Source organism: Antedon bifida, chromosome 10, assembly GCF_963402885.1.
Source record: "Antedon bifida chromosome 10, ecAntBifi1.1, whole genome shotgun sequence".
NCBI lineage: Eukaryota > Metazoa > Echinodermata > Crinoidea > Comatulida > Antedonidae > Antedon > Antedon bifida.
The window spans coordinates 5,130,751-5,155,132 of record NC_136235.1 but is presented as its reverse complement, the minus strand read 5'-3'; the positions used below and the strand labels follow the sequence as shown (position 1 = coordinate 5,155,132).

At 34.0% G+C, this 24,382-nt stretch overlaps 4 protein-coding genes across 5 annotated transcripts in view; 2 read left to right on the top strand and 2 right to left on the bottom strand.

Annotated features, from left to right (window-relative positions):
• LOC144854231 (small ribosomal subunit protein eS7-like) overlaps window positions 1-24,382 on the top strand; it is a 170,900-nt gene that overhangs the window by 52,558 nt on the left and 93,960 nt on the right. The window lies entirely within an intron of this gene.
• Window positions 104-5,031, bottom strand: LOC144854222 (eukaryotic translation initiation factor 2 subunit 1-like). The gene is made up of 8 exons (XM_078712141.1): window positions 4,885-5,031; window positions 3,983-4,265; window positions 3,683-3,762; window positions 3,235-3,386; window positions 2,751-2,857; window positions 2,251-2,348; window positions 1,766-1,909; window positions 104-1,302 (listed from the first exon to the last, which is right to left on the bottom strand). Exons 2-8 carry the CDS (start codon window positions 4,218-4,220, stop codon window positions 1,177-1,179), a joined length of 945 nt encoding a protein of 314 aa, XP_078568267.1. The 5' UTR covers window positions 4,221-4,265; window positions 4,885-5,031; the 3' UTR covers window positions 104-1,176.
• LOC144854218 (mRNA export factor-like) lies at window positions 5,252-10,898 on the top strand. The gene is made up of 11 exons (XM_078712137.1): window positions 5,252-5,382; window positions 6,784-6,998; window positions 7,386-7,478; window positions 7,630-7,716; window positions 7,854-7,940; window positions 8,124-8,195; window positions 9,314-9,424; window positions 9,595-9,704; window positions 9,867-9,936; window positions 10,216-10,410; window positions 10,778-10,898. Exons 2-11 carry the CDS (start codon window positions 6,798-6,800, stop codon window positions 10,868-10,870), a joined length of 1,119 nt encoding a protein of 372 aa, XP_078568263.1. The 5' UTR covers window positions 5,252-5,382; window positions 6,784-6,797; the 3' UTR covers window positions 10,871-10,898.
• LOC144854204 (uncharacterized) lies at window positions 11,927-23,098 on the bottom strand. The gene is made up of 7 exons (XM_078712120.1): window positions 22,904-23,098; window positions 21,523-21,675; window positions 17,207-17,463; window positions 16,720-16,795; window positions 16,040-16,168; window positions 14,545-14,641; window positions 11,927-14,039 (listed from the first exon to the last, which is right to left on the bottom strand). The coding sequence occupies exons 1-7, from the start codon at window positions 23,007-23,009 to the stop codon at window positions 13,304-13,306; spliced, it is 1,554 nt and encodes a 517-aa protein (XP_078568246.1). The 5' UTR covers window positions 23,010-23,098; the 3' UTR covers window positions 11,927-13,303.

Here is a 24,382-nt window from a genome sequence, read left to right as displayed (position 1 = left end):
TCCCGGGGTTTAATACCAGTAATCTGATTGGCTATCGGCATTTATGTTAACTGGAACCTTAATAATGGTGTTTTACACGTAATAAATATCATAGATGTCAAGCTTTTGTACTGTACAATGCCTTTATTATAAATTAAACAACTGAGAGGATTCCATGAAATTGATGTAGTATTTTAAATGGTTACTGGTTACAAGAAAAAATCGTTCATTATACAATGTAATATACTGTATTATATATAATAATTAAACGACTATACTTTTACACAAAATTAATGTTATAATTTATCACAAATAGGTTTGTTAAACCAAAAAGCACAGTGCATGCACAGATAATTCTAGAACATACACAATCTATTTAAGATAAAATATATATAGTCTTTTTGATATTAGTCATATGAGAACAAGAATTTTAATTGCGAATTGGAGCACCAATTTTGAACATCCTGCATCTAATGGTTGTATCAATTTTGCATGCTAGCAAGGCTTCAGCAGAACACCTAGACACGCGCTCTATAAAACCAATAAATTAAAATCCAAATGCTATGTTAAAAAAGAAACTATTAAATGATATTGAGTACTTACTAAAAAGAGGGAAAAAACATTAGGCCTAGTATACTGAGTCGCTCATGATCGGTATAGTGCCTCCAGGGTTCATCCCGTCCCTTTATACCTCACCTGTGGTGGTCACTTTGATTGGTGATCAAGCTTATGTGCATCACTATTAAAGTAGAGGGGAATTTCCCCCATTTTCCCCACAGGGGAGTGTAAAACCAGAGGTGCTGACCGTTCATGGGCGACTCATGTTTGTTGTACACAATTTTTTCTTGTTTATGAATGTTGTCTGGCATATGTACTGTACATTTAAATGGTTACCAAACTGACAAGCACCTGCTTCTTTTGGTATACTATTGAATATTGTAATTGTGAATAAGGTAGACCTATGGGGACAAGTTCAGGATTTTTAAAAAAGTATCCATTAAATAGGGTGTCCCTTGAATAGGAGTTATCCGCAGAGTAACATGTACTTCCTCACGTTCGTTTCACAGGAAAGAAATTTATTTTAAATTGATTCTAGTTGAGAACAACCCTGTGCATTGGAATGCATTCACAATCTATTAAATATAAGGCAGTGTTTGTACATTTTTAAACACCTTGGTAATTTTTAAGCTGGCTGACTTAGTCGTCTGCAACTCCTAATTCATCGCCTTCATCTTCATCACCACTGACCTCTTGATTCTGTTGTTCCAGCTGTTGCAACTGCTTCTCTAGTTCTAACTCCTCTACGTCTGTCACCACACGAGGCTGTAAAACAAATACATTTATTTATATACCGTATTAAGTGAAAAATATCAAACTCAAACAAATAGTCATAGTCATATATATACTTTGCAAACTTATGACAGATTATGTTTGCTATATTTCTAGTGCATGGATGTAATTGTGCTAGGCAGAGGTCCACCACTCCCGTAGTCTTCCACCCAGTCTAAAGCTGTGTCTACACTAACAAACTTTATGTGACAGAAAAATGTGATGGACACAATGATGTCATATCACTAACATATTTGGGCACATCACACTTTTTTGTCAAATAAAGTTTGATAGTGTAGACAGAGCTTTAGCCTTATTTTACGGTCTTCCAACCAGCCTAAAATTTCAACATATTACCCACACAAGAAACCTACGGGTAACTGAAAGAACTGGTGTGTTTTTTATACACCCTATACTTCAGTAGCCACATCCCTGTAAGTGTAAAAACAGTTCATACCGCCATTTGTATGTTGAACATCCCATGGTTATTTTCTATGCTTCGTTTGATATCTTCAATTGCTTTTTGTAACGTTGTCAGACCTTCTGTCTTCTCAAGGGTGGTAGTTGTAACAACATACTGAGGAGGTGCTATAAGGTTTATCTGCAAACAAAATGTACAATTACTAGCAAATTGGACTCTATTCAGAATGTTATTGACTTTTGGTTAACTAAAGAAAAAACACAATTTCACAAATCAGCAAATGTCATGTTTGGAAAGCACTTGGCCTACCAAGTGGCATGTCTCCCACAAGCATTCTGTTTTTTTAACATGCCTTCTTCAACTGTTATTGTTTACTTTTTTACATTCATCTTATTTGAACTTGAACTTTGTACCCATTGTTTTATATGCAGATGCCAAAGAATGTTTAAAATAGCACCGTCTACTGTATACTTGAATGTATTTATAGTTATATTAAAAAAATGTACTTTCTGATACATTACCTTTATTGGCATATCTTCTGTTGAGTGATCTAATCCCTTTGAGAGGGCGCCCTTTATAGCATCAATACCCTCATAGCCATAACATGATACTTCAATATCTGAACAAATAAAATTGGAAAAGGGATCAAATGGGAAATATGAGTAATAATAATTTAGTTGAACAGTCATTAGCCAGTTAAGTTTTGGCAACAGAAACCTAAAAGTTTTGCAAGAGACATACTTCAGTATTCTTTAATATTTTTGAGCAAGTAAATATCTAAAGCTCTGTCTACACTATCAAACCTTATGTGACAAAAGAATGTGATGTGCCCTTATATGGATACAATGATGTCATATCACAACCATATTTGGGCATATCACTACCATATTTGGGCACATCACACTTTTTTGTCAAACTAGTTTGATAGTGCAGACAGAGTTTTAGGTACACATGTCATCTATAACTTTAGTGGGCGACTTAAATTTAAGAAATAATAACAGAAAAACTGTGGAAGACATACCAGCACGGATTTTGACAGCTTGTGGAGTGAGTCGTCGTTTTATTTGTGTCATTAAACAATCCAACGTTGATTCATCCAGATTGCATTCAGCTAGTACACTGGGATCACTAAAAACAAAATGATAAGTTGAATTGTTTGAATGAGTGTGTTTTATGATGTTAAATTCTTATGGACAATTTTGTATATTCTTATTTCTAATAACCTGCACATATTCATTTTATATTGCCAATTTTAAATAGTAACAGTATCGACTTATTTCAATGTTTTTTTTTATTTCTTGAATGTAACGTCTACACTCTGCTCAACTTCAATCTGTATTCTATGTTAACAATTTCATTAAACAAATAAAGTTTCTTGTATTTTAAGAAGTTAGACATATCCAGCAAAGTGTAAATAAAGTCTTAAAACCAAGAAATGCTTTTAAACTGTGTTTTTCAAGACACAATAAAAATAAAAATGAAATTCTGTGTATTTTCAAACTAACCTTACACTGTTCTTGAAAACTTCATGTGCGCCATATCCAGGTTTATTCAGTTTTTTATCAAAGTACCATGCCGTCTTTGTATACAAATCTTCTAATTGTTGATCAGACTCATATTTCATTATCTCTCCTACGTGCCTTAAAATTTGATTCACCTGTAATGTAAAATTCATTATACATACTATACTTTTTTATACTTACAATTTTTATAAATTGATAATCAATAAGTTATGTTTTCCCTTGTGTACTATTGCAATGTGATATTAAAACAAAATTCAAAAAGTGAGGCAAGCCATTATGTTTTTATATTATCATATTCAAACTTATTAGTGGACCTTTGGGTATAGCAATGTGCAATATCATAAAAAAAACATGATTCTATTAAGTTCCATACTTAAAGTAATATTTGAATACAAATTAATTTAATAAATTATGCATTTTATGGACTTACCGCTTTTGCTTTAGCAAATTTTTCTTCACATTTTGCAATTTCTTCTTGTGAAACTCTTCTCTTAGAAAGGTCAATATACCCTGATAAAAATATAAGATTTACAATCTCAAAAATTAATTTGTAGATTCTTCATTTAAATTAATTTAGTCAAACATGAATTATTCAGTTTTCTTTTAGCTTTTCTTTTATATTAAGCATTGGACAGAATATTCTTGTGTATTGTGGATTTGTAAATGGGAAAAAAAGTTTTTATATATACATAATAACTAAAACTAAAATTACTATAAAATGAATGTATACCTTTTTCTTTGTCTACCCTAATAACTACCACACATTCATTCTTGCCAACACGGATAAGTTTGTTGATAGATCGAATACGTCGCCTCGAAAGTTCACTGAGAAGAATCATGCCCTCGATGTTGTTGTATTCTAAAAGATTTACATATGCACCCATCTCAGCAATTGATGTTACTGTTACCATAACAACATCTTCTACTTCCGGGAAATTGTTCCCATAAAAGCGGCATGATATCGTCATTGTGAGATTCTCTTTCTGTGTTTGTATCTGATGATAGAGTTATTTCTGTATTGATTTAAAAAATAAATATTATATATTAATATTATGAAAATATCTTTTATTTTTAGTTTTGTAAATCCAAAACCAGGGCTGGATATCAAATGTTAACATTATATTTAATGTTATTGTAATATTTAATGTTATTGTGATATTTAATGTTATTGTGATATTTAATTGTACAGATACGTAACGTTATTATTAGTATACATGAAAATACTGATTTGATATTCTATCCGAAACTGAAGACTGCCCTCTGTGTGATGTTTGTGTATGTCTTGACGATTGACACCTTTAGAAATGATTGAAAAGTTTAACAATTATTTTAACTGATTTCAACTTGTTTCTGAAAATAAAAATATATACAAGTTAAATTTACCACTTGAGCATGTTAATAACATGCACTTAATGTCATTTTATATATCACAAAACCTTGTCGAGTGTAGGCCTAGCCTAGATCTAGCCTAACCTTTAGGCTAGCCCAGTAATAGTATGACCGGGTCGGCGGGCGGACCAAAGCTACCAACCAAGCTGGTGGTGTTTTTAAGCAAATACATGTTTCGCTATATAATAATATAATAACTGTATTAATTTAAACATACAACATACTAAGTTAAAACAAATTTACCTTGGATTTGTTTAATAATAAAAGGCGATTAAAACCAACGTTGGTCTAAAAAATGTTGCATCAGCACGATCGCATGGGGAAAGAGAGAAAAGAGGCCGGCAGTGTATATTTTTGGCTTCAGTCAAATAATGAAAGTGCGGTTCAACACGAAACTCATATTATTGTATTTCTTTTTCTAAATAAACCCCTATTTATTTAATGAAATAACCAATAGACCGTCTATAAGGGTATTCCTACATTTTAGGTATCTAATCTGGCTAGGAACAATTAATATCTAAGAGGCCTATTCATTGACACATCAATGACATTTTTTCACAGTAAAGTTAGGTAGTCCATGTTATAACTACAACCGTACGATTGTAAGTAAGTTGAATTTTTGTACGGCGGACCGCCACGATGCACCTATTACGTCTGTGGGAATTATTTTGTTTTAGCTAGCTCACGCATGTAAAATAACTAAAATTGAGATTGAAAAAGTCCTACACCCGCCGCGAGCAGGTTAGTAAATTATCTATTGTTTCTGCATATTTGGAAATGACAAACAATTTGAAGAATTTGGATTAGGGTCCAAGCTGATTTATTGTTAACATACTTAAAAATACATAAGTGCAGAATTTTCTGAAAGAAAAACCTAGGCCTATTGGCCTAGCCCTACTAACTAGCCAGGCTAACTACTCTCCTTACTACACTAGCCTAGAGAGAGTACTACTAGGCCTAGGCCGGTTATCAGACGATCGGGACCACGGACGATCGGGCCCAGACGATCGGGCCCACTTCAAGACGATCGGGCCCAAATCGTGAGACGATCGGGCCCATCAAGGGTGAAAGACGATCGGGCCCAGAGACGATCGGGCCCAGACGATCGGGCCCAACAAACAAGACGATCGGGCCCAAAACATTCTCAGAACATTTTAAAAAATAAATACGCGAATACAAACAACACAATAATAACAATCAAATCAATCACATTTATTCATAAATCGAGAGTATTGGTAAGAAATTCTTAAAACCAGTAGGCCTAGTGTTAATTAGTTAGGGGAAAATTATGATAAAATCAGAAAAAAATCTAATTAACCTTTTTAATTAAAATCTCAATTACGCAAGAAAAGCACGTTGACACTAGCAGTAGGAATTAAAAATGATGAAATGTGGCACATTATTTTATATAACACAAACGACTATCGGGCCCAACGCTAAGACGATCGGGACCAACTGGTAAGACGATCGGACCCAACATGGTTCTGAAAACACTGGACGATCGGGCCCAACTGGTATGACGATCGGGCCCAACGCTAAAGACGATCGGGACCACGTTTTCTGGGCCCGATCGTCTTGGGCCCGATCGTCCGTGGTCCCGATCGTCTGTTCCCCGCCTAGGCCTAGTACTAGAAGGCTAGGCTAGGCCTAGCTACTAGGCCTACTACTAGGCCTATCTAGGCCTAACTGACTAGGCTAGCCTCTAGAGGTACTAGCTACTAGGCATAAGCCTACTCCGATCCTAGTAGAAGCTAACTAGGGCTAGGCCTAGCTAGAGGAGTCCTAGGTGGACTGCCTCTAGCCATACTGTAAGTGTAAGTAGTCCTAGACTGCCTACTACTAGGCTAGGCCTAACCATACAGTACAGTAGGCTGGCCTAGCTAGATGTAGTAGAGCCTAGCTAGGCTAGTAGGCAGGCTTTTTATTTTAGGCGGGATTACTAGCTAGGGACTAGACTAGTAGGTTAGAGGCCTATTAGTATTTATTTCTACACTCTAGGGGCCTAGTACTAGTAGTACTCCATCCAGGCCTTGTATAGACTAGGCCTATGTAGGCCTACTATCTAACCTACCTTACCTAGTAGTAGCCTACGCCTAAAATTAAATATTTAGAAAAAAAATACTTTTCTTGTATTACTATTAGGAAATATATATAAAATGTTTGGTGGATCTAACACTGGATTTGGAAGTGGGGGTGGCTCATTGTTTGGAGGGGCATCGTCAACAGGTACAGGAAATCACAATCCGATGAAAGATATTGAAGTGACACCTCCACCAGGTGATAGCATCAGTGTTATCAAGTTTAGTCCGCCAACAATCCCAAACACATTGCTAATTGCAGGTTCCTGGGATAACATTGTAGGTATACTATTAATATTATTAGTGAGCAAGAATAAGAATTAGATATCAATTCTTGCTCGTTAAAATTCTGATGGATTATTAATGGAAATTCAGTGTTCGAAAGAGCTTCATTCAATTTCAAGACAGAATTATTGTGAATTAAAAAACCAAAATACTAATTGGAAAAGCTCATCAAAGAACCAAAACCAAATTAAAAAACATGCATCCTAATTTTCATGTTGCTCTGAATAAAAGTACTTCAATAATATATTATTCTTTTGTTCTATGATATAATTCAATGATATACGTTTCTTGATCTTAAACAGATATATCTTAGAATAGACTTAACTTCAATGGCAGTTGAATAATACAAAATTAAAATAATGTGTTCTATTTTAATTGCAGGTGCGTTGTTGGGAGATTCAGCAGACAGGACAGACAGTACCAAAAACACAACAGGTTCATGCAGGACCTGTTTTAGATGTTGCTTGGCATGATGTAAGAATAATGTATATTTCCATATAATTCCATTAATTGTCTATTCCACCTTCGATGCCTTTAATTCCCTTACTTCCTCCCAATAAATCCTAACAGCTTAATGTAATGCCTTTTTGTTGATTTTAAAGTTAAGCTTTCTCTTTATCTTTAGGATGGAACAAAAGTATTCACAGCCTCATGTGACAAAACAGCTAAAATGTGGGATCTTAGGAGTGACCAAGCGATTCAAGTTGCTCAGGTATTATAATATGGACAGATTTTGTTTCTGCTCCTTCTTGTTGCCAAACATTTGAGAGGTAGATTGATATTAAATTCATGTTAGGTACAGGTTTTAGGAGAGTTTTATTTTGTTAATCATATTTTTTTTATCTCTAGCATGATGCACCAATCAAATCCATTCATTGGATAAAATCACCAAATTATTCTTGCATCATGACAGGTAGCTGGGACAAAACACTAAAGGTTAGTGTAAATGTTATTTTCATTATTTTTTTGGTTCATTATTTATTTAAATAATTAGTTACCAAATCAACCTTTGCTTGTAGTACAATCATTGCCTCGATCAACAGGCACTGAAGTATTGTTGCTCTTTGTCCCATGAATACCCTTTACACATTTTATTAATTGGCTTTAAATGATTTTCAGTTTTGGGACACAAGATCAGCTCAACCAATGATGACATTACAGCTACCAGAACGGTGTTATTGTGCAGATGTGGTGAGTAAACAATGTGTTTTAACATTATTTTGTGAATACATTTATTCATAACATAACATAATCCAGACCACAAATGTTCGAATGAATGGGACACCAGATTATTAAATTTCAAGTATCTTTAGAATATGTTTCATAATGCCCTTGTCAATTGTATGACCCACCATACGACCCCCGGGAGAGGTGCGTCATTTGTCCGATGTGCGTCATACCTTACGAATACCATGTCTCACCAGTGCGTCAAAAATATGACTTACCTTTAGGTGACCCTGACGCACCCATTTTGACACACTGTGGCCATGTTGTTCAAGATATAGTGGGTGGTAAAGTGACGGACATTGACACACCATTATAATAATAATAATTTATTAGGAAATGACACCTTTGCATCGGTGGCACACATAGAAGTGGTGCATCCAATTTAACATAATACATCAAAACAATACATTATATGACGGATACAGGTTCTTAAACTATTTGCAAAAATATAAAAGAAAAATCATTATCAACATGGTAATACAGGTACTGTATTAAATTGTCCTACAGTATCATAGGTTTGAGTTGATAATTTAAAAATGTATATAAAAATAAACATAAAAAATATAGTAAAGAGTTTACATTACAAACCATTGTGTTTCAACATCAGGTACTGAAGACCTATAGTTGTTATCACAGGTGTATAATATTTACAAATCATATATAAAGCAACAATACAAAAGAAAAACAATCTATATATTGGGAGATTTAATTGTTTATCATTGTTTATTGATGTGACGTACCATTTAGATTTTTTTTGACGCACCCCTGTGTCAATAATTATTTGTAAATGACGCACCTAGTGGGTCATACAATTGACAAGTGCATAATTCCTTACATAATGTTAACTCTCCCGAACCTCTTTGAAATCTCTCCAAAAACCAGACTTTTCTTAAGATCCAAAAGTTCCCAATTTCTTTTTTACCATTAAAAACTGAATACCAATCTTCCAGAAAACCATATTAGTGCAACCCAAGGTTGTCCAGTATTTGGAGAGTTTACTGTATTACAGTATGTCAGGTCATCAGCCAATACATCCTTTCCTTCTTAATTCATGATTTTTTTAATTATCTTTAAATATCTAGGTTTTTCCGATGGCTGTAGTTGGTACAGCAGGCCGTCATATCTTAATATATAGACTAGATGACAATCAGCCAGCTGAATTCAAACGTATGGAATCACCGCTAAAATATCAGGTACAAATTAAAGTTAAGGGTATTATAAAGTATTGTTATTAGTAACAATATGAATTCATATTTTTGTATTAATTTTCTATATTTATTGACAATATTTGTTGGGAAAAAAAACAAAGTAAGTAAAAGAAAAACCAAATTGTACTAACTATAACTAACACATTGTTTTCTAGCATCGATGCGTGTCAATATTCAAAGATACTAAAAAAAACACACCTGTTGGGTTTGCATTGGGGAGTATTGAAGGTCGATGTGCTATCCAATTTGTACAAGCTGCAAATCCGTAAGTCTGTAGTTAAGTAACATCACTCAGCACTATTAATTAAAACTTGTTAACTAAGGAATTGATTTTGGGCAGTGGACTGTGTCACATGATTTTTTGATGACTTGTTCATGGATTTTAAAATTAAAATGAAAATATATTATTTAATTTTGTGTTTTGTAGAAAGGATAATTTTACTTTTAAATGCCATCGCAACAATGGAGCATCATCCTCGTACCAAGATATTTATGCAGTATGTATATATTTATTCAGTCAGTCAACTCTCCCCATACCAGATACCTTTGGGCCGGCCTAATATGTCTGGTTTTCCAAAATGTGTTTTTAATAGTAACAGCAATTTGAGACGTCAAGAGTAGTCTGGTTTTTGTGAGAGCTGCCGCCGAGTTCAATGTTGATCTGCCACTGATCCATTTCATATGAAAGTGTCCCTAGGGTGTTCTATTGGAGAGCCTCTATGTCTAGCCCATCAACAACTTGTATTGATAAGCAATGACATATTTCAACCATCTAGGTGAATTCCATCGCATTCCACCCTGAGCATGGTACACTTGCAACTGCTGGATCAGATGGAAAATTTAGTTTCTGGGATAAAGATGCTAGAACCAAACTGAAGACATCTGAACAGATGCTTCAACCAATCATAAGTTGTGATTTTAATGCCCAGGGTAACATATTTGGTTATGCGGTTGGATATGATTGGTCCAAGGTAAGACACTATTATTTTTATTTGTGACCGATTTTTATAGAACACCATTTCTAGATTTAGGTCCAGATTTTTTTTCTTATTAGCTTTATTAGGATTCCATTCCAGTCCACTCTTTCAACTACCTTGGCCTACCCAGAGATTATTATTAACAAGAAATCTCTGAACATTTTCTGATAATTTTAGTAAACGTTACTCAAGAGCTGCTTGGGAGAAACAATCTTTTTTTACCACATCACAAATGGTTTTTGTGAGTGCCACCATTCTGAAGGTGAAGTGTCTGAATTGAATAATATAATATATATAATAATGAATAAATAAATACTAGTTTAGGAGAGCACATATATAGTTAACATTAACATCTTTTTAGGGACATGATTATTACGACAGTAAAAAAAAGAACTGCATCTTTCTCCGAGGAAACGCAACAGATGAGCTTCGACCAAGAAACAGAAGGAAATAAATTCTTGTGAATTTTTTTTTGTATGCCATTTATTTTATAAAATAAGGACAAGCAACTCAAATTGAAGACATAAGGAACCTGCATTCTATAAGCTATAATATGCAAAATTAAGATTTTTACTTACGTGACATATGCTACAACATTGGTACAATACAGTAATGTACACACTTGTTTACAAAAGAGGTTGGAGCTGATTTTATACACACTTTGAGAATTAAGCTTCAAGTGATATGTGTGTTTGTTATCCTTGCCTTTAACATTAAAATTCCTATTGTTAATTCATCAGCTATGTTCCAAGGTGCTCTATTGCTGGTCCTAGAATTAGCAGTAGATATAGTGTAATCTTGCAACTTTCATTAGTAATCTAAGTGTATCACAGAAACTAAATAAGATGTATATATAAGCTAGTAATATCATGGATGTTGTAGTTTTTTAATGGTTAATAACTGGTCACTAGGCCCAAAGTTGTAGACTAAAATCATCTGGCTATATATATCATTAACTTTTTGAAATTATGTTATGTCCTTTAAGTTGTCGACTAAAAAAATCATCATCATCAGCTTTATTTATCATTACTATGTAGGGCCTACTGTAGTTTCATAAACACTTTCATTACAAACGTCACAAGGACCAGAAATCAAGGACCAGATGTTTGTTATTTAAAATATAGATATTCTATCTTTGTAAGATAGTAAAGAGAATTGTATGCAGCAAAAATATGCTGTGGAATGGGTCCTCCACCAAGGTCCGCAAAAATCCTAACATGTCCTACCAGAAGTAAAATTATATACGAAATACAGTATATTTAGCGTTCTTATTGCATTTTCATCAATAAAAACATACATCACGATTTTGTCGTCAGAAATATTCAAAATCAATGTTTGCCGTCATATTTCAATGAAAGCATACTAGTGACGAATTGTCATTCTCATGGCTGAACGATTTTTACCCCAAAATCGTTCTAAAAGTATGGTTTTATTGAATAAAATGAAATTACTGTAGCATATACTCTACATATATCATATTTCGTATAATAATTTATAGGATGTTTATACCAACATGACTTTGTCGGGCTTTGTGTTTAGGAGGACACTCTTGTGGAACACCTAATGATAACCCAAGCCTGATCATTAAGCAATATACAGTATACGATATACTCAGATACCACTAACCCTCTATATCAATAAATTGAAATAATGTACAGACTATGTACTATGTATGTATTATTTATTATGAAATTGATAAATGGTTAATAAATGAAAGAGCTTCAAATATCAGCTTATCGAAATGATCGTAAATTAGTCGTTATCGAAACATATTAGAAACTAAAGTATGTTTGTATCTTGGACATAAAGCTCTATCTACACTATCAAACTTTATGTGACAACAAATGTGATGTAATGCGATGTGCCCATATATGGACATAATGTCATAGCACTACCATATTTGGGCGCATCACACTTTTTAGTTCGGTGGTGTAGGCAGAGCTTAATGTTTATAATAAAAGTAAAAACGTATGCCTCCGTATGTATACTTCCATTGACGGGTAGGCTTACTGCAAAAATTATATTTAAATAAGCGAGTTTGTATATAAAAGTAACCGTCTAAATGGTTTAATTCGTCAATCAATGCCCTAATACTTTCATTTCTTTTAATATTCTAGACAGCTTAATTTTTACTTTCGAAAAGTTCTAATTTGCTTTCATTGAAGAAAGCTGTAATCTGAACTACCCAAATGACCCTATTAGTACACCATTAATACCTGTATTTGATTGCCGTCACATTTTACTACTGAAATATACTGTTTATATCGGTAACTTTGGACAGTCGATCTTTTGGATATATTTCCTTGTCTTTGTGATACAATTGATTGATTTATTCTACGATTAGTCATTCTAGATTGACCGCAATTTACAGAACGCTTTTTCTTTCAGCAATCATTTTTTTATTATTTCTAAAATCTTTTGTAGTCACTTGGGACGGAAGAGTCCGTGACTATTTCCTAATGTAGACATACTGTTATGCAACATGACTATTTCTGAATCAATGTTCTGACCTTATTCGTGATGCCTTGCGATAACAGTACTAACTCCATTGCAAGAAACACGTCCAGAACTTCCTATAGGGCATAATGTACAATAATGATTGAAGCTTGTTTTACAGCTTTATTATACTATGCATAATTATATACAAATATTTATTTTAAAACATTATATAAAAGTGTTAGATCTATCGTATATACAGTATTAATAATTTGCAAAAAATATTTCTTCATTATACCGATTAAAAATAAATCGAAAAATAAGTACCCGCAGCTATTTATATATAAATTGTTCGCGAATCATTCAACTGATTAATATTCCGTATTAAAACCACTATATAATAAAAATAAAACTCAGTACAAAACAAATAAAGTCCGGATAAATGTTATCCTCATAAAGCATCATCTTCCTTAGTTTCATCTCGCTCAAAAGCTTCGTTATGTATACCTATATCTTCTTCATGGTCATATGGTTCATATATTACATTGTCCACCATTTCTAAAGTATCTGGATCTAATTCTGTATCCGAAACTTCTTCTACGGGCTCATCAATAAACAGACTAGCTCGTTCAACTCTTTCTCTAACGCCATCTTGAGAGATCAACTCTTCTTGTACCTGACGTATAATGTCCGGTATTGTACTGTAAAGATGATCTGATCTAGAACTGTCAGGGCGTGTTCTCTTAATTTTCTTAGATGTTCGATTTGAACCGTCTCGGGACCGTGCCCCTGCTGAATCGCTACTCACTACACTAATTTTCTTAGGTTTTGCATATTCAGCAGCAGCTTTCTGCTGCTGGTGACGATGAAATAGAGAATTTAATGACGTGCTTCTAAATAGTTCTTTAATTCCTCGTAAAGATGGCAGACTATTACTTTTCACATGTCTAGATGTCATGTCACGTTCAAAACCAATGAATTCAGGAATTTCAACAGATTTGCTAGGCCTTCCGTGGTGGCCATGTCCATGTCTAATTGTGTCTTTTACACCACTAAGATCGTCGTAAATTCGTCTTGTTTTAAATTTGATAGTCATATAACCAGAAGCACGCTGTCTTGAAACAGGTATCACTTGTATCTCTGACAGGCTCCCTAGTCCTTCTACTTCAATGGGACGCCTTAGAAGGCTGTGGAAAGAGAAATCGTAATAATCAATAACATAATCCTGTTCCTGTGTTACATATTACGGACCTAGAAAGCAAAGTTGTTTAAAATCCAATTGTGAGAGCAATTTAGACGGCTCCAACTTTTTTGGGGGTAAATTTGCAGTTTCAGTGAGACGCTATGCGTCTCTTCTTAACCGGCCGCTTTAGTGCTCTTGAAAAAAAAAGCAGAATGTATACACAGAGAAGTGGCTTCAAACGCAGACTAACCATCTCGTTGTTTGCGCTCCACACGCATCCGATCACGCCAGGCATGGCATGACAAAAACCCCAGCCTGTGTACGTGCCCATGATTAATTGACACCTAACTACTACTTTTTTTGTTTAGAGGTTGGTATTTGACTTTTACTTCTTTTTCCGATCCCAGAAACAGTTCTTACCATTTAAATTATTGTAAATGTATGCTGCTTTTATTTCTTGGACTGTTTCTAAATAAATGTTGAATGAATATAGATGTTTAAAAACTCACCGTCGTCTTCTCCAGATGTACACATGTAACAATAAACTCAACAGAACAATCCCGACAGTAGCTGCGAACAGTCCCATTGCTATTGCGAGTGCATTCACTAAAAAAAAGTCGTGTAGTATTTAATTTAAACATTTTAAGGAACTTAATGCTGTATCTTCTATTTCATACTATTTTGATGATTCTATTGTCATCATTCCATTTTTAAGATGCCTTGGCACTCGTTGTCAGTTTAGGCCTAAGCAAAGCGTTTTGAATGTAGTTTTATCAAAGAACTTATAACACAAGAATCTCCTGTTCTTCAATTTGCATTCAAAACACAGTATCGGAAGTACAGGGTTAAAAGGTCAAACTGGGCGACGCCATTTCACAGCATGGAGAAGCGCCCCCTCCAAACTAGGAAGTCAATTACTCTACCCCCATAGAGTATTAGCAGATCCCCTCTATGGTTTTGACTTTCTAATTTGATGCGGGCGCCCTACTCCTCAGTCAATTACTCGACCCCCCCTAGAGTATTAGCAGATCCCCTCTATGGTTTTGACTTTCTAATTTGATGCGGGCGCCCTACTCCTCAGTCAATTACTCGACCCCCCCCTAGAGTATTAGCAGATCCCCTCTATGATTTTGACTTTCTAATTTGATGCGGGCGCCCTACTCCATGGCTCACAATGGCGCCACCCATAGCTCTATTCTATCCCACAATGCCTTTCGAAATTGTTACGCGCTTCGGACGAACAGGAGATTCTTGTGTTATAAGTTCTTTGGTTTTATCTAGTTTTTGGACTGTACCATTAACGAATGAGTATGGTTAACGTGGCCTAGCTTGAAATCATGGGTAGGTGTATAGCATTAGTGCATTTCATAGACAAAAACAGTGATAAGTCTGGCATAAATATTGTTTTACAAACCATAGGTTTATTTCATATCCTGTAATTGCCGATTATAATGAAATGAATAAATTCCTTAACAGACAGTTGATGATTCATTAATAAGTCGACTCATGTAATAATTGTAGAAAACATAAAACAGTTCGCTATTTTTTGTGGGCTCTTCTCGGAGTGATGCATCAAAGGATACAGACACGATTATCAACTTTCCTTTACATGATTTAAGATTATTAGAGGATGTTTCATTTACTCATAAAGATTAAGTGGCAATTATACCCGATAATAAAACAAATTAACATATATTCTGTTAAAATCGAACATATGATAATGTTAGTTTGACTTCAAATTAACCTTTATCTAGGCTTACTCATAATTTATGCTAAAAAAATAATCTGAAAACAAAACGATTAGGCCTAACATTAGAAATTAGGCTCGGTGGTCTTTTACCCTTTCGGAAATGGTAGTACTGTAATAACCTGCGCTAAAGAATCGTAGGACGCACGATTTCTTTATGAACACGATGACATCATAGTATGTATAACGAATGACGCATTATGTCATAGTAGGCCTACAAAGATTAGGGAAGTTTTTTAAAGTAGGCCCGGCCTTACCTGAAACAAGTGTTGATTTTGGGTTGATTTCAGATTTGTTGGTGGGTATCACCGTTCGTTGTGGAAAGAACGTTGGAAAAATAATAGTCTCATTTCCGTCCAAAATGTGTACAGTAACATCCACTGCGTCTGAACATTTTGAGATAACGAAAAACATATTTATTTGATTATATAATAAACACATTTTACGACAGTTAAAGTTATATAGGAATTGAAGGTCACGAAAGTGAAAGCTAAACATCTAAGTAAACATGAATAATATAGTTATGCAGTTTCTTGTCTCCTGACGACAACCGTACTCCCTTTTACTGCGTTATACCCCTGTTCGGTAAAGCCATATGTGTTTGAATGAACGGTTAGTGCTGCTTTAGGCTTCCGAATCTTGAAGACAATGTTTCGAATTCCGTCGATTTTCTTTACAGTGAGAGAAATTATTTAGAGGGTTAAGTTCAGTTCTAGGCTTTCGTGTGTTATAGGTGGGCCTGTTACCTTCGTTTGACATAATAGCCCTGCAGTTTATTGTCTCTACAGTAGACATGATGATGATAATGTTGACATGATGCAAATGATTAAAGATACTATAGTACCGTACGAGATCGCCTGATATTCTGGACTTTATAAGAATTCGTTCAAATTGACACCGTAATAACATTTTTTTTAAATAAATAAAATAGGCCTACCTCCAAACGCATCCATGATGGCAATGTCATCAATTGCAATGTCGCCATCTCCAGATACACTCCCTTCAAATACTATCTTTAACAAAATGAAATGTATTTGTTATTATCCGCTTTTTACTAGCTATAGTAAGTAAAACGTTCAAGCTGTATGTTTGACTACCCCGTCTGATATACAGCAGCGTCATCGTCCTTCAAGTATATAATCATCCGTCACCTTCGCCAACATCATCATCATATCATTATCTATTTATCCTCATAATTGTATCCCATTGCCATCCAACAATAAATACATTTCAAATCCCAACTCTACGTTTGAATTTTGTATTAATGTTTCTGACGGAGTATGTGTGGTCTCGTGATAAAAATCGTTTGCCCAATCTCGTAAAACATTATTGGGGGCACAATTGTTGGTGCTTGTCACCAATTGGTTCCCGTTCTTTCTCTTCCAGGGTCATCCCAGACAATGAGAAACTAGAATACATCGTACCTTGAACGTATGATTACAGCTGAGCAAGACATCCGCGCGAAGCCAGGTGTTTCCCGTTACGTCTGATAGTGTGTAGACTAGCTCGTCATCACACGCGTAGATGTTTAGCGTAACGTTGAAGTTCACAGAATCTCCGTGTATGACGTAGTAATAAAAAGACATGTAACCCATGCCGCCTGTTAAATCTATGGAGGGAGAAAACACTCTGGCTTCTGTCTCTGATGTTGAATTTTCAGAAAATAAATGTATGTAATGACCTGTGGAATATACGGTAATGTTAAATGTTTTAGTTAAACTGTCAGTTGTAAGATTACTATACATACCTACATTGTATAAAGGAATGCAAAATGAAAACAAAAGAATAAACAAATAAAACAAGCAATGAACATACAGATATTTAAAACAAGAAATTAAGAATCGAATGTGATTGTTTTGGTAGAGAAGAGAGTTGTTATGCCAAATGCACAAATTAGTACAACATGCCGATTCCTACAGATAACAAAATACATCGAATGTTGTTGATACTGTATAGGCATACCGGTAAACTATGCATATAAAAAATGATGTATGCCATGGATTCTTGTATAAATGTATAACCGTCACTAACATCACCGAGTGACACAAAAATATCATGAGTCACTATTACGCGAATTTTCTTTTATAACACGTGAACGCATGAACACTTACACTCAACTGTATAATGGGTATCATCACAGGTGGCCATTCCAGGTGTACGTTTTATGTATATATTATTTAAAATACGTAAAGTATCCTAATTACCGCATTTACGTAATTGTCTGCTGAAATGAAAGTGTTCTACATGGAGATCTATGACACATTTTTGTACTGTACTTGTACTATAAAAGTAGGGTATTGTTGTATATACGCAATGTTTTTTGAAATCATGAGTAAGACATACGATTACACGCTTTATTTGAAAAAGAAAATTGAAACTATTAATAATTCTGTCGTTATTAAACGCTCGATACAAGTTGAATTCATGTGTTGAATTGGATTAATCCATGACTCCACATATTACCAAGCTTCTGTAATATAATGTAATATGATATTATGACCATACAGATATATACAATAACCCCTATTAAAGGGACATCTTCGGGACCGAACAATGTGTTCCCTTAATAGGAGTGTCCCCTGAATAGGGGCATGGCCGTAGTGTTAACACATATGTTTCCCCTTAGGTTCGTTTTATTTTGAGTGTCTCCTCAATGAGGTTCCCCATATGAATTAGGGTGTCCCAAATTAGGAGGTCTTATACTGTATACTAAAGGACTTTTTGGATGTTTTAAGCATTGTGTCATGTGTTTTATTTATTGTTGAGGTATATTTCATCAATGATATACTGTATGGAGAGGGTGGTTAAAAAAAACAACTTATTATTACAATGTTTTTTATATGTTATATTATATGTTTTTTGAATAATTGATCTGTATTTTTATAAAACCGTGATTATTGTTGTTAATTTTTTCTCAATGCTCTGTCAAACTTTTAACAACATCGAATGATTAACTAGGCCAAGCTATATTACCTGTTAATGTTACAAATATTACAATCTCAAAATATATAAATGGTATGTTAAAACAAAACTAATTCCCATTGAAAATACCCGTAAGCGTGGGCTCCCCTTACTGATATTCGTTCCAGACATTGGCTGTTACATTTATTCAACCACACAATTCGCCAGGACGCGTTCATTCACTCAAAATAAATTTCCACTGAAATCATTCATAACATTTTGAAACGTATATATGAGATAAGGTTAGAATTTATTAGATAATTAGGTACACGAACCTGACTAATACTGATGGCAAATAAAGCATGAAAATACGTTAGTAGCTACACATTAAAGTATCAAAAGTAATTATTGCTTCTATCCTCGAATTAACATTTATTTTGTAGGATTAAACGGACTAAAAAAACTGTTGTGACATTACAGATTATATGCATAATTCCGTATTTAATTAATATGTATTATAAGAATAGTTATATTTAGACTACATATCTCGCCCCGGTACCTTACTTTAACGGATAGAATGTTCTCAACTTAATTCTGATTGTAAATCGACAATGTTTTAAGCTGTCAGTAATCATGATTAAAACGAATTTTATAAAACATTAGCCTAAACGAACTATAACGAACAGTAATTCCGAACTGTAATGACATAAATATTTTAAATATTGCAATAAAACTTGAAAGTTTTAATTATGTCCAAATAAAATGAAAAAATCAGTATTAATTAAGTTAGTTGGCATCATTTTGTAGACCTATTGGGTGGGATTCTTGTCGAAATGGGCTTCTTTTCGAAATTAGTTTTGCAAACTGAAAAGAAAAGAAATGAATGCTGTACATGTTAACTTGATGACGTTGTTTTGTACACATTGTTGTTGAGATTACTGGATGACATAATATATTTTTATAGATTCATTATTAAAGTTTTTGATTTATATACGATAGCCTATAGAAATAATAAAGAAACAATGTTCATAAATTGATCATGATCATGTCACTTCCTGTCTTCCGTGACACAGTAAAAACTTGTTTTAATGATATCTTATAAGTTATTATTCTTAAATATCAAGGTCATATTAATCTGTAGCAATTATGATTGGTTATTTAATTATTATAAGGAAAAGTTATTAATTTATTTAGCTTATTGTTTTGATGTCAAGCATTACACAACTGCCTTGGAATTTCACTTGAATTACGAAAAAGGGAGGTTGAGGTTTTGTACATGTATTATTTTTTAATGTATTATGTTTTTGCAATTTTGACATTTTAATTCCGGATTGTTTATTTTTATGTATTTTACCTTCGTGTTTTTTAATTGTTTGCGTTGTAGTGAACAAAAAAACAACCAATGTACTTATTATAGGCCCCTGTTTTATAATGAATACTGATGAGGCGGCGGCATTCAGTGATTCATTATGTATGCTGTATATGCTTTATATAAGTAAGAGTTATATATTGAGACACAAACAAGAAACAAATTACCTTTGAAACTAATTACCTTTTCTTGAAAAAAGACTAAGCACGTTTGTAAAAATAAATCAGTTAAGTAGCATTGAAACTATATTGTTTAGTAAGACAACAATTGTGTTTTAAAGAATAATGAACAATGTATAGTACATTCTTATGTCATGTTAATAAGAAATAAGAGTGTGACGAAGTCACAAACGGTATACTATAATATGTGTGTATTTATACTTTACAAGATTTGTCTGATTTTAACAGTAGGCCTATTGAAAAGGAGGTTTCAGTGTACAATTTCAATGACTAAAGGATTTCCGTTAGTTAACCCGAAGGCAGCTTACCAAATGGTGCATGATCCTTCCCAAAAATTATAAAACGTTGAATTTTAAAAGCCATGTTGAAAGTAACGGACACTCATCATTAACTGATCAGTAACTCACAGTTGTTTTCTCAGAGAAAAAAAACGAATGTTTTTGGTGTTTCTAGAAAATGCTCGTCATTGGTCTCAAATAAGGTGTACCACCGATTAATAAGAACCAACATTTTAGTATTATTTTTTTCTTAACACCGGTGAAACTAGCCGTATAAAGTTTTGCTTTTTATTAGTTTTTCTAGCATAAGAAATTTGGTTTAAAAATGACTTTTTCACATTGGATTGAATATTATTGAGGTGATGAAGAGTGATTTCGCATCCGTGTCTTTAATTGGTATTGCCTTGGTATGACTCAATGATGTAATATATGACATTACGATAAGTCACACTCAAAACGTTCTCCCTAGTAAGAACTAAAAACACTTGATAATAATGTTGTCATACTGAGTTTAGTTTCGTCGTTTTTATGTAAGTAATTGTGTCGTGTGATTCCTTGACACCCTGGATCTTGGATATAATGATGGGAACTACTGGACAGTGTCGAACATCCAACAGTACATGCAGTTTCGGAACTCGTGGGTGAGAGTCTCCCGAAAAGTTCTGTAGGCTTAAAAATCGAGTCGTCGTCACGGAAATGATTACATCTATAATTAGAAAGTAAATATAACAGTCTGCATGTTTTTCTTGCAATAAATTAAACATTTATTTCGTTTCGTATGTATGTACGTCTGTATGGCTATATTAACTACGTATATTTTGTTTGTTAACATGCTGCTAATTCATTAATTAATATAATCTCTATTAACATAGTTATATTATATGTATTTTTTTTACCATACACACAAAAATGAGTTTTATATGAGTCATACCTACACACACACATGCGAAAGCATGAACACCTCGAAGAGAACTCGAGATGCCATAGACAAAACAACCTTTAACTGAGCTTACCTTTTTGGTCTCCATGGGTATGGTCATAATCTGGAAATATAACGTGTGGTGGTGTTTTATCAATGCTATATTTCCAGCCACCAGTGACGTCATTCAGTGTATCTTGAAATAAGTTACAGTCGCTCAATACTTCGAATGTACAGTTATATATCTCTGCAAAATAATCCACTATAGTTAATTCAAATGTGTGCATTTTAAACATTTAGAAGGAAGTCATATAAAATGCATTCTGTTGAAATTAAACGCATATGTTTATAAATATTTTGAACTGTACGAAACAGTACTGAAACAAACTTATGAACTAAAACAACATGAAGAGGAAAGCACTGAAATCCTGGAATTATCATTTTCATATTATTTTAGTATTCGTAAATGTGCGGAATAAACGCCGACCACGCCCTCCATATAGGCCTAACTGAGTTCGTGCAACAATATATATCGATGATTTAATTTTCCTGGTAAAATAGTACTGTTAACATTTGGAAAAAATACACGAAGAATTTGTGTTAGTGTAATATAAATAGCTCAAATATAGGCCCCTGTATCCTGGTTTTTCAACATTATTTAAATTTAGAGACGCCTATTCGTACTACAGAAATCAGCTTGGCCTTTGGACAATAATGAAAATAACATTGGTTTTTACACATTATTGATCGTATTGCTACTGTAGTATGTTATTGCATATCCAGCATGCAGATGTCAAGTCTGGGTTAGCTACCGTAGCCATTGGCAAGGTTGAAATAATAATAAAAATAATATAATAGACCTCTATTCGTCAACAACTTCATTAATATGTCTAATTTTGTTCATGAAATTAAAATATGTTTTTCCTTTTAATAAGAACACTGGCCTACATTTAGAATGAAAATGAATGAACAAATCGGAAGAGACTTGAGGCCTTTATGAAAAAACTAGAGAGAACATTTAAAAAGTCACAATATTAGTACTGTAGGCCTACAGTAGGCCTAAGTTATAACTGCAATGTCTATTATCTATACTTTTAATGTTATAACAGACCGCATAATGCCCGAATTACACGAATAAACAAACAGAAACAGACTACATTAATGCGTCTTATATTGAAGAACATGACATAATTAATAATAAATAATTTGGGGACAGACTAATCTAAAAAATATATTGTTATTATGTTTATTGGGCATATGACATAAAGCTACAAATAAAAACTAATGGCACTAAACATTAAAAAGCTTAAATCCGCCAAGAACTGTCGAATTGTCGAAAATAGTGAACTTCTTTATCCATGGTTTACCTTAACAACAATAACTGAAGCTTTATAACATGACCTATAATATAATCGTTGAATATTAGCCCTGCTATAATATCCATAATTTTCAACTTTTCCAACTATAATACTTACGTTTGATCGCCGATACACAAAGTAAATCGATCAACAAGACAAGAAGTAGTACGCTAAAGAGTTTTCCCAACAATTGTGGCACGCATCTGCAGATAACAGTCCCCATACTTTGTTCAAGGCGCCTATTGTGCGCTCTGTAAGATAGTCTGACCCCAGGATTGGGCGGAAGCTACCCGCCTGTGACAAGAACATGTGACCAGGGTAGCTGAGTCATAGTAAAGACTACCCATTCGCTGGGTAGGCTATAGAGGAAGAATCTATTAGAAAATGTATGACGACAGTATCAACGAGGAATATTACTGTTGTATTATTATTTATCATGGCTTGTTCGTCATCATTCAGTGTAATAGAATTAGTTTGCCAATTGGACTATCCCCCCCCCCCCCCCAAATGGGAGCGGGGGTGATATTCCAATTGGTAGGGAGTTGCAGTTGCGAGCAAAAAGGTCCACTGTTTTAGGCCTAGGCTTGACATTGTCAAGTGTAAGTGCCTTTTAGACCTAGCAGATATATTTTTCACAATTTTCTTAGCTCTGCGCCAACCATGGTAGAGTGTTGTCAACGTGCGAGCCAGCGAGGCATGCAATGCACTTTATGCGGCCACGATGACGGTAATTCAACAGAACAAAATTATATTATAAAATACAAGCAGCGCGAGCCACACACAAAAAACTAATTTTAATGTGTAAAATTCATTAAAAAATTACAATAGTGAATAAGTCGACTGAGCTAACACTAACAGTCATCTTGTTTATAGCGAGATTAATACCAGTTTCGTTCCCTCAAAATGATGTTCATTTGAATGCATATTTATAATAATAGTAATAGTCTTATAAGGCGCCTAATATAATGTTTCGCTTTACAAACACACAAATGATTCATAAAATATCCTAAAAACCGCTCCGTTCGCCAGCACTTTGAAGCTCCTGGTCAATATGAGAGCTCGCCAAGACAGAACTCACAGGAGCTCGAGTGAAAAGGCATCTGTCGAACCTATCCTACCATAATAAGAAGTAAATACCGATTGATGTTACTTCTTTATTTATGACGTAACGAATAGAATGAAGTAATATAAAGCTTTCATTTTTAACCTACTTTTATTTGTTTTTCTTTCAAGAAAAATGTGTTAAAGTTAAAATTGGTTAAAATGCTGAAATTAACCCAAAACTCGACCGATTCGAAGCAAATCTGTGCATTTTGTATGTGACAGAAGGCGGTTGGTAACAGACTGCGGTGGCAAAATTGGCTACGGGTGTGACAAGAGGCATCTCCAATAATAGATAGCGTTACTGTAAATAGATATAGTGATTATGTATGCATCATGCCAGTTGACATGCATGTTTGACGGTAAGAATCGCTAAGATAGCTTACCTAAATTAATTTAACCCTCTAAATATCTCTCTTTCAAAATAAAAGAAAACAATATTTATTTTCCATTAAAAAAGAATTTTTAAAAATTCAGCCATTGGAGCCCAAGGTA